A 17,603-nucleotide genomic window follows, 5' to 3' on the forward strand; every position below is an offset into this window, starting at 1 on the left:
ATTCTTCAATATGAAAAATGGAGACCCTGGGCTTTTCCATCACAGACTTCATTCATTATTAGCTAAACTTGGGCAACTAAGGGTGTCACGATCTCGTCTTCCCTTCGGGGACACCCCTGCACCCACCCTATTCTCCTGGACAGCCCTTTTCAAGCCATTAGCAATTCGGAGCGTCCGTAATGTGTCCTTAGTTGCAAATGAAAGAGCTTGCTCAGCGGAGACAAGACCAGAGGAGAGGCGACATCGCATAAAAAACCGTCTTCAAATAATTGAAAATCCAAAAGAGAAGAGTATGTCCATGGTTCCAAAGAGCAAAGCCAGGTAGAGCGGACCTGATAGAGCTGCGGTTTATGAGAGCTGCCCATCACCCCTAACGTCAAATCCATGCCAAGGCCCCCCGGATTCCTCCCCAGTCACCCCACCCCTAGGCCACCTGGAGGTGGAGACCTGAGCTCGCCGCGCCAGCGTCCCCGGTCGCCGCCCCCAGAGCCGCTGCACAGGAGCCTAGGGGGACCCGCCCTTCTGCTGCGGCTGCGAAGCCGCCGTCTCCTTGGCAACCGCAGACGCGGAGCGGCCCGGGTGCCACTCCTCGCTCAGAGCTCGGTCGCCACTTGGTTCCCGGGTCCGAGTCTGCCTCTACCATGGCCTCCAAACAAACCAAAAAGAAAGAGGTGCATCGTATCAACTCGGCGCACGGATCGGATAAATCTAAAGAGTAAGGGACCTCTGCCTGCCGGTACCAACCTGGCCTAGCCTGGTCCTGGGGCTGCTCTCGGGCAGCACGTTCTGCCAGGGCGGGAGTGGGGCCGGCCTACTCGCAGCTCCTCTGTCTTCTCTGGGAGATTCATGCTCCCATTCCTTCCTCACGCCTACCTCCACCCTCCCCCTTCCCAGAGCGCCTGGTTTCTCTGCCTCAGGTGCCCAGTGGCACTGTTGGATTCCCGCCGTGAACCTCCCACTCTTCCCGCCCCTCCCCTCCTTCATAGCCCACCCAGGTACATCCCGGGGCGCAGCTGCCTGAGGAAAGAGGCGTAACTCAAAGGATGTCCCGTTAGGGTCACATCTTCCTGGCCCCAATAATGACAGACACACACACACACACAGAGACAGAGAGATTTGAACTCAGTGCTTAATGGCGATTCCCTGGCTTCTATGGGCCCCATCCAACAACTAAAGAACTTGTATCAGATGACATCAGAAGTAAAATGGTTTTAAAACGTTAAACCTAGGGACGCTGGGAGGCTCAGTTGGGTCTGGGTTGGGTCTCTGCCTTTGGCTCAGGTCATGATTTCCGTGCTAGGATCAGCCCCCTGTCAGGCTCTCTGCTCAGAGGGGAGCCTGCTTCCCCATCTTGCTGCCTGCCTCTCTACCTACTTGTGATCTCTCTCTCTGTCAAATAAATAAATAAAATCTTTTTTTTTTAAAGTTAAAACTATATAAATATATGGTTCATGTTACTAATGTAACTCCTTTCCTACACACATCCTGATTCCTGATTCTCTAGTTCCCAGGTCTGTCTTCCCTCCTAAGCAGGCTTCCAGCTATCTGGCAGATAATCCATTCATTTTATCAACTTAAATTTTAGATACTATATTACATATATAGGTGATTTTAACAAGATCTTATAAATCAGGTCATTTTAACATTTACCAAGGATTTCCATTCTTCTAGGTCCAAGTCTTACAAGGCCCTGTAGGATCAGACCCCTATTACTTTTCTAACTTTATCACTCCTTTGTTTACATACTAGTCTCCTCTCCACTCCCTGGAACACCTGTGTTGTTCCTACCTCAGGATCTTTGCACTTGCTATTTCTACTGTGGAAAAACTCTTCTCCCCAGATTTTTATGTGGTCTTCTCCCTCACCACCTTTAGGTGTGTACTTAAATGTCCTTTTCTTGTGTCAGCTTCTTGGGCCAACTGGTTTAAAATCATAGCCTCCATTTTCTTGCCCTCCCTATTTTGCTGCTTTATCTTTCTTGAAATTTTTATTCATTTAACATACCTTTATATTTTGCTTTTTAAAAATTATGTTTATTTATGTATCTTCCTCATAGAATGTAAGTTCCGCAAGGGCAGAGATTCTTTTTTTTTTTTTTTTAATTTTATATACTATTGACTCCTTAGTATTTCAAGTGATTCTTGCCTTGTACATAGCAGACACTCAGAAATGCTTATTTAATGAGAGAATGACTAATTTAATAAGAGATTATAAAAGGGTTGCAATGGAATTTTTGAATATTTTTAAAAAACCCTTAGTCAATGATGGTTATAATTAATGAACTTTGACGGCTGACAACTCTCAAGGAGTTTTGGGGAAAAATTTTGACTTTAAAGAGTTTATGTCCTGAAAGAGATGAGATTGTTAACTCTCATGGGGGAGAGATACCATAAATCATAGTACATGGCCTGGGCCGGTGATGGTTGTCACATGAGAGAGACAAGGTGCTTGCTGGTAAGATTCTAACTTTCCTTGCAAGCAGTTCCCATTTCTTTTTGAGATGATAATGTTATTTCTAACATGTTTATTTCTTCCAGAAAATATTCGAGTTGAATTGCATCAATAAAACTGTATATGTCAATGTATGAAGATACAAGCGTAAAGGCCAATAGTTACACAAAAGCTAGGCATTGCTAGAAACTATTGAGCATTAAACATCAAATCATTAGATTTTGCTGTACATAATATAATAAAATGTGAAGTTTATTATAAATCAAGTCTCCCTTTAAAATTTTTCTGGAAATTCAAGCATAGATATCAGGCTAAGTCATCAACAAAAGATAAGTTGTCACCCTGCCTGGGACCTAGAGAACAAAGTCTATCAAGGCTTCAGTGTCATTGTCATTTGAAATAGTCTGGGGATATTTACAGTAAGCTTCCCTACATCATTTTACTGTACCTTATGGTTACACATCCAATAAATGCAACCAACTCTAACATGGTCCTAGACATGGAAAGGAGAGGAAGGGTCTTCAGAGCTTTGAAAATAGCAATCTCTAGCATACCTCTTTTATTCCCTCAAATTATTTGTCCTAATGGGGACAAATACCATGTTTGGCTCTCACCTAGCGTGGTGGCTAATAGTGACCATTTCCACTTGTTGATTGAATGAGCTCATAGTTTAGTGACCCAGCTTGGTTTCCATTCCTTCTGAATTAGATTAAAGCCTGGTTCTCCTTCTCTTTTAATCTGTTTTGCTGAGATGACAAAGTACAAAAACTGAGAACTTAAAACTGAGAAAGCAGGGTCATCTATGTCCAGCTCTGACCAAATTCACATGTCAGTATGACTTTGAATCATCAAGCAATGTTATGCCAGGGAACTGTGTTGTCAGTCCTCACATTAGACTCACTTACTATCATTTGGTCTATTTTCCTGACTCAGGAAGGATGGAATTTCTGTTATAGGGTTCATTCTGGCACAAATTTTCTGTGACATTGGACATGTCATTTTTCTATTCTGACATTCAGTGTTTTTCTTCTTTAAATGAAGAACCACCTAATTAAAATTGCCCCAGATCCAACATCTTCTGTCCTCCCTTTTCTGCTGTATTTTCCCTTTCAGCTCTAAACTTCCATGACTTAATCAGATTAAACAAACAAACAAACAAAAAAACAAAAAATCTACTGTGTCCACAATGGGTGAGAGAATTTTGTTATAGTTAAGTATTTAACACTTTGATTTAATTCATTTTTCCAGTAGAAGTTATCTTTTAAAAATTCTATGTTCAGGAGCAGTAACTGTCATAACAACTGTCACAAATTATAACTTTCAGTATCAAATATATAATGATAATTAAAAATTATAAACCAGTCTAACGTAATCAATTTGAAAACTGATAGACATGGCAAATACACCTTCATTAGGTAGATGCTATTAGAAGAGTTTGTAGTGACACTTTAAGTCAAAACTTTGATTTTCTTGGAAGTACTGAATATAAGCCTTTGTGTTACCATGGCTAACTTAAAAGAAAGAAAAGAAAGTATGTTTTTTAAATATTAGCAGTTATTAGAAGTGTTAAAGCTTTCATTTGTAAACACCAAACTCTTTGGAACTGTAATGGGCATTTGAGGTGGAGACAGGATTTGGTGTTTATACTAAACAAAGTTTTGTTTCACTTCCAATAGCACCTTCAAACCAAGCTCAAACAAATAGATAATCTGTTAAACTAGCAAGGATTATGCAACCTTCCAGATTCTTAATGATGATGAAATATCATTAACCCTCTTTCCAAAACAGAATGAAATTTCATAATGCTCAGTAATCTATCCTTACTGATTGAAAAGCACATCTAAATATTTTGTAGGCTTTTCAAAAAAGAACAACGTATCAGTCCATATGAAAATTTGAAAACAGGACTAATTGTGATCAATGTTATAAAAGCAACACAAAATAGAAGAATAATTATCTTACTGAGGATTAAATTAAGTGGGTTCTTGGTCATCAGAGGTTCAAGAGGGAGAGCACATTAAATGAAAACATGCCATAGTGGTTGGTAGGTAATATGTTCCTCCACCTTCAGGGATCAGGAAAGAAATTCCCCATGAGAGAGTGGGAAGGTGCCTATGGCACCATGTCCAGTCCTCATAGCTCCACAGAGGAAGGCAAAGGTAAGAGAGCCAGTGGAGGACAAAACAACCCAGGGCTCACAATGAGTTTTGTGATTTTCCCAGATGACCTCTATTGACCCCAACAACTAAGGTCAATTAACAAATTTAAAAAGTTACTTCCTGTGACAGAAGCTTCCTTAGAGCAAAGCTTTTTCTTTGTGTCAATTACTCAAGCATTCAGTGAGTACTTCTCATGCCCAACTCACTTGTAGGTCTGAGAGGACAAGGAATTGTGAAACATGGTACCTTTTCTCTAGGGATATGTGATCTAGGAAGAAAAAATATCCCCTAAAATTCACACCGAAGTAACTAGGAGGTATACGGTGATTCCATGTTGGTCAGGGGTACTTGTTGGAAATAATGCAAGAGGCCGTATGTTCGCATGGAATTAGATGAGAGACATCATGAGAGTCCTACAATGAGGGCTCTATAGGGAAGAGGAGAGGAAGATCACGTCCAAACAGAGGTGGTCTGTCCTCACTCCTCTACCAGCCAATCCCCAATTCAGAAGGCACCAGTTAGCAAGACAGTCAGTGCAGGCTATGGGCCTGTAAATGGCATAGAAAGCCAACCAGATGGCTGGCGTAGAGTGTCTGTGTCTGAATGGACTGGCCCCTAAAGCATCTAAAATGAATATGCAGCAGAATGAGAGGGACGGATTCAGGGATTTAAACTTAATTAAGGGATTTGAAGTATAAGGGAAAAACACAGATGTTTTTCTATATTAAAATAATGATTTATGAGGAATAATTCGACACTTGTCTGCATAGACTATATGTTGGATTAAGAATCATAATAGCAAGAAATGAGTGGTGGGCTGAGATAATGGGGAATGCCTGATTTGGAGAGCTCTCCATGGCAATGAGGGACATTATGAAAGGGGAACTCTCGAGGATAGTGGGGGACATTTTTAAAAAATTAGTTTCAGACGTAGAATTTAGTGATTTATCAGTTGCATCTAACACTCAGTGCTCATTACATCACATGCCCTCCTTAGTACCCATTACCCAGTGATCCCCTTCACCCACCCGCCCTCCGACCAGCAACTAGCGAGGGATATTTTTATTTATTTATTTATTATTTTTAAAGACTTTTAAAAAATTTATTTGCAAGAGAGAGAGAGAAAGAGAGCATGAGCAGGGGGGAAAGGCAGAGGGAGATGCAGATTCCTGGCCAAGGAGGGAGTTCATATGGCGCTCCATCCCAGGATCCTGAGATCATGATCTGAGCCCAAAGCAGACACGTAACTGACCAAGGCACCCAGGTGTCCCAGTGAGAGATATTTTTAAAGGGGAACTGTCAATGGTAGTGAAAGACATTTATAAAGATGGGTGCAGAGCTGATCTGTAAGATAATTTTGTTGTCGAAGTCTACAAAAGCCAAATTTTTGATCTTCAGTTGCGGTGGTAATACTTGTTGTGATGTCCAGGAAATGATGCCACCCTGTCTGAAAGAGAAAAGTGGAAATAAAGTTCAAAATGGCAAATTTCTGAAGGCCTTGCCTGGTTTATCTGGCTTATCTGCATTCTCTCAGGGCCTGGTACAGTGTGTGTTTAACAAATGTGTCTAATTTAATTGAGTTGAACTGGAACCCTGGTGGGGTTGCTTGGCCATAAAACCCCTCTGGGTCAGAACCAGAATGAGACTGCAAGAGTAAGGAAGACGGCCTGTTGGACATACCCCAGAACGCAGGGTAACTCTTGGCACACACTAGGGCATTATGTAAATGTCTGTTGCGTATCTTTAAATATAAAATCTCAGCCCCAAAATTCTGCTTAATGAGGAAAGAAGTACCACATTTGTCTTGGGGAATGCCATTTGTTCTCTTTTTAAAATAAACCTAATCTGGGATGCTTGGGTGGCTCAGTTGGTTAAGCTGCTGCCTTTAGCTCGGGTCATGATCCCAGGGTCCTGGGGTCGAGTCCTGCCTGGGGCTCCTTGCTCAGCAGGGAGCCCGCTTCTCTGGCTGCCTCTCTGCCTGCTTGTGTGTACCCTCTCTCTCTCTGGCAAATAAATAAAATCTTAAAAAAAAAAAATAAACCTAATCTGTACATTTTAAAAAATTTATTAAGATTTTTTTGTGGTTTAAGAATCATTGCTGGCAGTGAAATCTATTTTTTTTTTTTTTTAGCATCACCCAATTTTTAATTTGTTTAGTTTGGAGAAGAAATGGTTCCCTCTAAAGTTGATTTGGTAACATTATTAGAGAAGTAGATGCTACCTTAAAAATATGTAAGTTTATAAACTCATGAATTTGTATTTCATTGTTCCCTAAAAACATAATCAGATGTGTACGTTGAAACTAGTAGCGTTGTTGCTAACGCCTCTAGATGTGCAAGCTAATGTTGCCTTTATCAAAGGTGAGTATTTTAAAATATTTTCATTGACTTTAATATTTCTTTGACATTTCTAGGTCACAGGTTATTTAATTCAAGGGATTAAATAATCTATAAACTGATTATACTACTTGGTGTGAAATGAAATGGCTAAAAAGTGTATTTAAGACAGATTAAAAATAAATCTTTGATATGAGCTATATAATTTGATATGTTTTGTGTAATGTAAAAAATTGAATAGAAATATTACTATCGGGGCACCTGGGTGGCTCAATGGGTTAAAGCCTCTGCCTTCAGTTCAGGTCATGATCTCAGGGTCCTGGAATCGAGCCCCACATAGGACTTTCTGATTGGCGGGGAGCCTGCTTCCTCCTCTCTCTCTCTGCCTGCCTCTTTGCCTACTTGTGATCTTTGTCTGTCAAATAAATAAATAAAATCTTAAAAAAAAAAAAAGAAATATTACTACCACTTTTACTCTCAACAATGAAGATGCACATATATTGTCATAAGAAGTATAGGTTCGGGCTAACTAATTCTAAATTCTGGGGCTACACCTCTGCTAATTTGTAGGGCTGAATTCACATATGCGATCTGTTTAAAGCGAACATTTACTTCTAATTTGTATGGGTTTTTTTGCTTGTCTGTTTTTTGTTTTTGCTGGTGTCAAAACAAATGCTGTGGTCCAAATACTTTATATTTATTTTTTTTGCCATAGGATGAATATCAGAATTACATATATTACTCCAGTTGTAGTTCTTAAAAAAAAAAAAAAATCACTGTGCCCTTTCTACCCTCGAGGTTAGTTATAAATTAGTGTGAAAGTCTCCAGCTTGTAAAACCTCATAGATCCAGAGGCAAAAGGAGAGGAAGCAGGAAGAATGAGCTGTTTTGCTTGCTTTGGTCCCAGGTATGAGTCAGAAACACAGTGAGAGTTTAAGCAGGTAAGGTCAAGGTCAAAGGTGAAGGCTGTACTGCACACACTGCCAACAAGGCCCTTTCTACATACAATTATAATGAATGAATTAGCTCCATGTTTGCTACACCTTGGGTCAAAGTCTAGGAGAAATTAAGGACTGGTTTGCACTACCAACAAAGAATGAGGTCATGAGGAAACTAGCTGGAGTTAGAGTAAAAGAAAAACACCATGTGCTCTTTATAAATATCAGCTTTGCTGGTGGAAGGTGTCAGATCCTGGGAAGCGGGAGAAGCATAAGGTCCTCATGTACTTTGACTCGGGACTGGAAAAGCAGATGCAGCTGCCTCTTCTTCAGCTCTCATTACTCCTCCTGTCTTTCCAGAGGGTTTAGCTGCCTCCCAGGGGAGCATGGGTCACTCCAGCTGAATCTCACCTCTCTTGCCCTTTCCCTGAGGTCTCTCTTCTCTCGGGCCTGCCCCTGCCTTGCTTGCTTGCTTCTGCCCCCCTGCATGAAGTTATTCTGCAGTGGTCTCACTCACCTGTCCTCTCACCGATTTGTCTCCTTTTTGATCATCTAAAACAGTCATTCCTGATTAAAGTGGACTAAATTAGCATCTGTGGTCCTTTTCATGTAATTGAGCTCAGGTTCAAGTGGACAAATCCACTCGGAGGTGGTCTATTGCTCTAGGTTAAATATGTCGAAAATGGAGTTCCTATTTTTTCTCTCCAATGTACGTATTTCCCGTGTGGTTCATTTTGAAGAATCTTATTACCATCCGCGCTGACCCTCTCGGACTCCAAAGTTCAGTCATGGTTAACTTTCCCCTGCCCAGCATCTGGTTCGTCCCTTTGTTCTTTTGATTTTACGTTCAAATTGCTTCTCTAGCCTGGCTCAACCTTCCTTTTCTTCCCTGTCATTTTCTAGTTTGGGTCTTTTGATAACTCCAGGTGGAACCGTTGAGAAAGCATTCCAACTTGTTGTTTTCTTCAGTCTAGTCCCAATCTTCTTTCTATGCCGTACTGTTGGTCACCTTCTCAACACACTATTCCACTAGCAGGATGTTCCTGCTTTACAAAAGAAAGACGGAAGGGAGGAAGGAAAAGAAGGAGGAAGAAGGCCTGGAACTAGCTGGCAGGGCCATAGCCCACTCCGACTCCTTCCTAGTCTCTGTTACCAGCCAAACACTAACACACGATGGACATCCTCCCACTTTTCTACCTCTGTGCCTTTCCCCATCCTCTCTTCTCTGCTTATGGTTGCTTTGGCCTTACCCCTGCTATTGTATGAATATCTTAAGACCTGCTTTTCCTTGCAGCCATCACGGATTGGCTAAATTAGAAATCATCTTCCTCCTCTTCTGTGCAGATAAAGCACTTAGTTTTTAACTTTTTTCAAGCCCTTTCAACTTTTGCCTTTGCGGTTTTCTTACTGGGTGTATTGATGCTCACTAATTTTAAGTTATTTGAGAACAGAAACTGAGTCTTAAGCCATCTTCATATTTACTCAAGCACAATGTATTGGAAAAAAATGATGAACTTTAAAAATTTAGTGTCCAATTAAATAATTTTAATAAAACCAAGAGGATAAAAGGTCAGCACGACAACCTGGCTTTAACTATTTTTAATTGAAATTTTTTTAAGATTGCAATTTGTTTCCTTACATATGTGAGGTTTCTAAAGAGTATGGCTCAGAATGTCCCAACCCAAATTAAGTCAGTTGTGTAATTGTGTTCATATTCTAATTCTTTCAGGGTATTAGCTGACACTACTTAAGAAGGCCTGCTGATTGCACAGTGGACAAATAAACAGCCTCCCACTATGACTAATATTGTGTCTTAACTCTGAACAGCATGCTTGAAGAAAAAAAATGGCAAAATTCCAGACCCTCATTTTATTGAAGTTTTAATCCCCACAGTGAAAATAATCTAATTAAAGCACATATAGGACTGTGTATATGTAAATCAGCTTCTGATTTTCTTTCTTTCTTTCTTTTTTGCTTAGAAGTTTCTAATAACTTTGTACCAGCTAAAGTTTTCTTTGAAGATTTTCAACTCTTAGACATTTTCTATTGTATTAATTATTCTTCTTAATTGATTTAAGAATTTTTAAAAAATCATTTTGTCATCTTTGCAAGGAATGTGATTAATGTGTTTTTAAGTTTTAAAAAATTATTTATTCATGTTTTATGAATAATTGGATTATAAAATACATTTTAATACAATTATGGATTACTTTCATTATATGTAAAGATAGTTTTGACTTCTTCCCAATTCCAGATTATTCAGGATATTTAATTTATCAGGAATAGGTATACATGAAAAACAAAATATATAGACAAAATATATTTTATTGCATATAACTCAGTAATCAAATATATCATACAATATGGATTTAATTTTACTATGTATTATGACTCTAGGAACGGATAATATTGCTATCACGGTATGGTGTTCGGAATTTCCTTAATTTGCCTTTTATAATTCCCAGGCTTGTTTTCTTTTTATTTCTGAGATCAAGACCTGAGCCAAGATCAAGATTTGGATGTTTAACACACTGAGCCACCCAGACACCCCTTTTTCTCTTTCTTTTTTAAAAACAGGTTTATTTTTTAAAATTCTTTTTTTTTTTTTAAAGATTTTATTTATTTATTTGACAGACAGAGATCACAAGCAGGCAGAGAGGCAGGCAGAGAGAGAGAGAGAGGAGGAAGCAGGCTCCCTGCTGAGCAAAGAGCCCAATGCGGGACTCAATTCTGGGACCCCGAGATCATGACCTGAGCCGAAGGCAGCGGCTCAACCCACTGAGCCACCCAGGTGCCCCTATGTTTTAAAATTCTTAAAAAAGGATTTTATTTATTTATTTATTTGGCAGAGGGAGAGAGCACAAGTGGGGGGAGGGGCAGAGAAAGAGGCAGAAACAGACTCCCCACTGAGCTGGAAGACTGACAAGAGGTTGATCCCAGGAGCCTGGGATCATGACCTGAGCCAAAGGCAGACACCTAACTGACTGAGCCAGCCAGGCAACCCTAAAAACAGGTTTATTCATGTAAATCTGACATACAGAAAATTCCATGTATTTAAAGGATATATTTTGATAAGTTTTTGAAGTACATCTACACACATGAAAATCCACATGATTAAGACAACAAAGACATTTACCTTTCAAAAAGATTTTCATGATTTCTTGGTGATCCCTACCTTCTGTCCCTTCCTCACCCCAGTCTCCAGGAAACCACTCTTTTGTGTTCTGTTACTATAGATTAGTTTTAATTTTCCTAGAGTTTTATATAAATAGAATCATGTATACTCTGTGTGGTTTCTTTCATTCATTATATTTATTTTACTTTCATATTCTTTCATGTTGTTTCTAGCTGGTAGGGTAGAATTGGTATTATTTCTTCATTGAATATTTAGTAGACTTCACCAATGAAGTCATTTGGACCTGGACTTTTCTTTGTAGGGAAGTTTTTAATGACAAATTCACTTTCTTTAATAGACACAGGGATACTCAGTATCTCCAATCCAACCTCTGAGTTATTCTTAATTTATGTCCTTCAAGAAATTGTTCCATTTCATCTAAGTTATTGAATATATGGACTTAAGAGTTGTTTGTAGTATTTCTTTATTCTCCTTTTAATGTCTAGAATCATTAGTGATGGCCCACCTTGGCTTCTGATATTGGTAGTTTGTGTCTTTTGTCTTATATTCTGATCAATCTGACCAGAGTTTGATTAATTTTGATGATCTCAAAGAACTGGACTTTGGATTCATTGATTTTTCTCTATCATTTTTCTATTTCTATTGATTTGATATAATCTTAATTTTCTTGCTTTATTTAGCTTAGATTTTACCAGTTTAAGGTAGAAACTGAGTATATTGAAACTTTGACTCTTTCCTCATATAGGTTTTTTTGGCTATTATTTCTCCCTTATGTACTGCTTCAGTAGGATCCTGTAGATTTTAATGTTTTCTCCATCTTTATTCAGTTCAAATACTTTCTAACTCCCTTTTTGATTTCTCCTTTAACATATTGGTTAATCATAAGTGTTTTATTCCTGTTATATTTCTAGCTTAGAATTTTCCATATTTCTTCTGTGATTTCTAATGTAATTCCATTGGTCAGAGAAGATACTTTTTATAATTTGAATTCTTTTAAATTTGTTGAGACGTTCTATGTCTTAGATTGTGGTCCATCTTTATAAATATAATGTGTGTTCTTGAAAAGAATATGCATCTTATTGTGATAAATGTTCTATAAATGTCAATTAGGTCAATTTTAATGGATATTGTTCTATATTGGATAGTGTTCTATATACTGTATCTTCTGCAGCCTTATTGATTTTCTATCTGGTATTTTTTTTTTCTTCTACTTAAAGGCCTTCTTTTATCTTTTTATTGTGCTAAGGATTTTCTGCTGATGAATGCTTTCAGCTATTTATGTCAGGAAAAAAGTGTTTATGTCATTTTCACTTTTTAGAAATATTTTTGCTAGGTGTATAATTCTAGCTTGACAGATTTTTTTCCTTTTAATTTTTAAAAGATATTCCCCATTTATTTGAATTGTTTTTAAGAGAAATTGATTGTTTTCCTTTTTCTTTGTTCCTCTGCATGTAATATGTGTCTTTTTTTCCCTCCAGTTATTAGCACTTTTTTTTCAACAGAACTTTTGAGTCATTTGCTTATGTTGTACTTAAGCATGATATTCTTAATGTTTCTTGAGTTTCAGGCTTATTGAAATTCCTGAACTCGTGGATTTGTAGTTTGCATTTAATTTTTAAAAGTTTGACCATAAATTCTTCCAATTTTTTTTCTTCCTCCGAGCCCTCCTTTGAGGACATAATCCCCAGATTGTTTGAAATTGTCCTAGAATTCACTGATGCTCTGTTTACTTTCAATTCATCTTCATGTTTCATTTTGGGTTATTTCTGTTGCTATTGTTTTAAGTTCCTTAGTCTTCAGTATTTTTTTCTCAAACACTTTAGTTTCCATTTCAGGTATTTCAATCATTAAAAAAAAAAATCTCATGTGTGTGAGAAACTACCCAAGGTCAAAGAAAAAAGTACTCAAAAGGATTGGAGGACTCACACAGAGCTAATTCTATTGTTATCATCCACAAAACCCAAAGTAAGTAGAAAGAAAGGAATAATAAAGATTAGAGAATAAATAAATGAAATAGAAAATAGCAAAACAATAAATAAAATCAATAAACCCCAAATTGGTTCTTTGAAAAAATCAACAAAATTGACAAATGTTTAGCTAGGTTGAATAAGAAAAAAAAGAGGAAAAACTCAAATTACTAAAATCAGAAATGAAAGTGGGGACATCACTACCAGTTCTATACAAATAAAAAGGATAACAAGAGTTCTACGGACAATTGCATGCCAACAAATTAGATAACCCAGAAGAAGTGGACAAATTCCTAAAACTGCAAAATCTACCAGAATAACTCATGAAAAAACAGAAAATCTAAATAAGCTTGTAACTACTAAGGAAACTTAATCAGTAATCAAATATCAATATCTCTCAAAATGAAAGGCTTTGGACCTGATGGCTGCACTGATGAATTCCACCAAACACTGAAAGAAAATTTAATACCAATTTTTCCCAAACTTTCATGAAAAATTGAAGAGGAAGGAATATTTTCCAATTCATGCCATGAGGCCAGCATTACCCTGATAACAAAGCCAGCCAGAGACCAAAAACTTTTTTTTTAAATTTTTATTTATTTATTTGACAGAGAGAGATCACAAGTAGGCTTAGAGGCAGGCAGAGAGAGAGGAAGGCAGAGAGAGAGGAAGGGAAGCAGACTCCCTGCTGAGCAGAGAGCCTGATGTGGGGCTCCATCCCAGGACCCTGGGATCACGACCTGAGCCGAAGGCAGAGGCTTAACCCACTGAGCCATCCAGGTGCCCCGAGACCAAAAACTTTTAAAGACATTGAGGCAAAGATCATCAACAAAATCATTGCAAACAGAATTCAGAGAGGTAGTGAAAAGAATATACACCCAGCCACGTGGGATTTATTCTTGGAATGCAAGAATGGTTTAACGTATGACAATAAATCAATATGATACACCATATAAACAGAATAAAGATAAAACCCACACAATTATCTCAATTAATTCAGAAAAAGCATTTGATGAAATTCAGTGCCCTTTCATAATAAAAACACTCAACAAGCCAGGAATAGAAGGAAAGTACCTCAACATAATAAAACCATACATGAAAAGTCCATGGAGGATATCATACTCAATTATGAAAAGCTAAAAGCTAAAAGTGTGCTCACCTTCACCATTTCTGTTCAACATAGGACTAGAAGTACTAGCCAGAACAATTAGACAAGAAAAGAAAATAATTTAAATTGTAAAGGAGGAAGAAGAATTCTCTTTGCAGATGATATGATCTTACATGTAGGAAATGCTAAAGATTCCAGAAAAAACCTGTTAGTACAATAAATTTATCAAAGTGGCAGGCTACAAAGTTCACAGCACATGAAAATCTGTTGCATTTCTATACATGGACAATGAACAATCTGAGAAGAAAATGACAAAAACAATATTTACAATAGCACCAAGAAGAATAAAATACTTAGGAACTAAACCAACAAAGGAGGTGAAAGACCTATACAATAAAAACTAAGCAACATTGCTGAAAGAAATTAAAGGCATAAAAAAAATGGAAACACTTCCCATGTTCATGGATTGAAAGTCTTAATGACATTTTAATGTCATTACCATCCAAAGCAATCTACAGATTAAATGCAATTCCTATTAAAATATCAGTGATTTTTGTTTTTGCAGAAATGGAAAAACTCACACTATAATATATATGGAATGGGTGACCCTCTGAAGATCTCAGCAGTTCTTTCTGTGAAGCTCTCTGTTTTAGTCTCTGTTGCAAACTCTAGCAGATCTGGTCTCCTCCAGACTCTCACCTCCTGTTCCTCTACTCAAGGAATCTGCTATGATATGCCTGGATGACCTCTTCTTGTACTGCAGCCCCAAATTCTCTCACAGACATAAACTGAGGGAGTTATAAGGCTCACCTCATTTGGTTCCTATTTTTTGAGAAGCACCATCCTTCATCACTTGATGTCTGCCTTGAAAACCAGTTTCATGTGTTTTGCTCAGGTTTTGGTTGCCTTAGGTGGGAAGATAAATTCAGTCCTCATTATTGCAACTGAAATGAATATGACATCTCTTAGGTTTGTTACCTAAATTTTACATTTTATTTCTAAATATTAAGATGGGAGGGTTTGAAGCAGTATTTAAAAATATATATTCACAAATAATATATTGCGGGTATGGGTACAATTCTTTCCCCAAAAGTTAAATCCTAAATTATATGTAATTGACAGTATATATTATCTCCTAAAATACTGGTTTTTGATATAGTAGAGACATCTTGTTATAAGAATTTTAATTAAAAGAACGCAACTTACAGATGTAATGGGGATCATCTTTAATCACATTTTCATAATAATTATCTTTGTGCTCATTTTTGAGTTGTATTGAAACTTCAGAGTTCCTCAAGCATTCTGTTTTAAAACTGATGGTCCATTATGGGTAAACATTACATACCATATATCTAAGAATAAAATGTTCATTTTTATACAATGGGTAAAGTGTTTATCTTTTTTTTTTAAGATTTTATTTATTTATTTGACAGAGAGAGATCACAAGTAGGCAGAGAGGCAGGCAGAGAGAGAGAGAGAGGAGGAAGCAGGCTTCCTGCTGAGCAGAGAGCCCGATGTGGGACTTGATCCCAGGACCCTGAGATCGTGACCTGAGCTGAAGGCAGCAGCTTAACCCACTGAGCTACCCAGGCGCCCCTAGCCTGTTTATTTTGTATTGCTTCCCAACCTAATTTACCCGCTATTTTATACTATATGCTCATGCAGTGCTGAAAAGCTCATAGTTCCCTGCACCCACTCTGCTATTTCTTGCCTCTTACTGTCTCTTATGGTCTTCTCTTTTCTTACTGATGCCCTTTCTGTTTTTACAACCTGGAAGATTTCTTGTTATCTTTCAAAACAGCTTAGATGCTATTTATCTCCGGGAGTTTTGTCTAATTGCCTTACATTGGGCACAATGCCATCTGTGAATGTTTCCATCTCTGTGTATACCACATTATATTGACATCATCTGTTTACCTGTTTGAATTCTAAAATAAACTCAAGATTAGAGACATGTATTTATGAGTCTGTAACCCTATCATCAAGCACAGAGCTTGTCACAGAGCAGGTGTTCAATAAATGTTAGTTAAAAATAAGTGAACTGTTGGGTGAGTGAGATGCCTTTCTCATTCTGAAACAGCATTTTTCTTTAAAATCGTTTAGGCTCCAGACAGATTGGTTGATTTGATCTTTATGAAAAGAATTCTGCATTCTCAATTTCCCATCTACCTAAGGCAGAGTTTATACTGAGTTGTCTTCTAATATCAGGTCCACTCTTTGGCTCTTTCTCAGTTTGGAAGTTTTAAATTTTATCTCTTGAAGTGTCTTTGCAATGGCTTGAATATTTGTTAACCCTAAAATTTGTATATTGAAATCCTAATCCAAATGCAATGATGTTGGATATGGGCATCTGAGAGGCAATGAGGTCATGAGTGTGATGCTCTCATGAATAGGATTAGCATCTTTTTAAGAAGAGGACAGAGAGAGGGGCAGCTGGGTGGCTCAGTTGGTTAAGCATCTGACTCTTGGTTCTGGCTCAGGTCATGATCTCCTGGGTTGTGGGATGGAGTCCTGTGTGGGAGTGGGGAGTCTGCAAGATTCTCTCTGTCCCTCTGCCTATCCCCCAACTCGTGCATGCTCTCTCTCTCTCAAATAAATAAATAGATCTTAAAAGGAGAGGAAGAAGAAGAAGAAGGAGGAGGAGGAGGAGAAGGAGAAGAAGAAGAAGGGGAGGATAGAGAGCTATCTAGCTCTCTTTCTACCATGTGAGGACACAATGAGGATTTGGCCGTCTGCAACCCAGAGGATGTCTCTCATTAGAACTTGATCATACTAGCATCTTGATGTCAGACTTCTGGCCTCCAGAACTGTGAGGAATAAATTTCTGTTGTTTCTAAGTCATGCAATCCATGGTATTATGTTAGAGCAGCCCAAACTGACTAAGACAATCCTTATTTTAAAAACAGATTTATCTTCAAATACTTTCCTAAGTAGTCTACAGTTACCATTATTCCTAAAGAAAAAACAGGCACACTGTGTCCATCAGAATTCCCTTTCCCACCTCACTTATATTTGATAGTTTTTAAAAACCCAGAGTTATTGTAATCATTATTTGTTAGTAGGAAATATTTTTTAGAATTTTGCCAAAATATATTGACTAATTTGTTTGCCATTGCTATTTATAGCCTACACTTTCAATCTAGGTTCATTTCCTGTTTTCCTTAGATAAATCCTTCAGTAAATATTTTTATAGGAATCTATTATGGTAAATTCACAATTTTAAATATTTTTAGATAATTTAAGATAAATGTTTCTACCTCACTTTTAAATAAGAGCTTAATTGGATCTTAATTTCAAGATTGACAGTTTTTTTAACCTCAGCTTTGATGATACTGCTTCCTTATATTACTGTGACTGTGATTGCTGTCAGTTTGATAGTTTTTACATTTATTTCTTTGTGTAGATAGATACTTATTTATGTAGATAGATTTTCATCTTCATCATTTATCTACAATGTTAGTTGATATATCTAGAGGCAGATTTGAACCACCTGACCTCCCATTTATCT

General features: G+C 37.7%; 1 protein-coding gene across 1 annotated transcript in view; it reads left to right on the forward strand.

Moving 5' to 3' along the window:
* Positions 1-611: 611 nt before the first annotated feature.
* Positions 612-17,603, forward strand: part of ADGB (androglobin) — a 168,853-nt gene continuing 151,861 nt past the window's right edge. The window contains exon 1 of the mRNA XM_059399200.1: positions 612-715. Coding sequence (XP_059255183.1) covers positions 642-715 — 74 coding nt within the window. The 5' untranslated portion in view covers positions 612-641. The remainder of the gene's footprint in view (positions 716-17,603) is intronic.

The sequence above is a fragment of the Mustela nigripes genome, chromosome 5 (genome assembly GCF_022355385.1).
Source record: "Mustela nigripes isolate SB6536 chromosome 5, MUSNIG.SB6536, whole genome shotgun sequence".
In the NCBI taxonomy this organism is placed as follows: Eukaryota; Metazoa; Chordata; class Mammalia; order Carnivora; family Mustelidae; genus Mustela; species Mustela nigripes.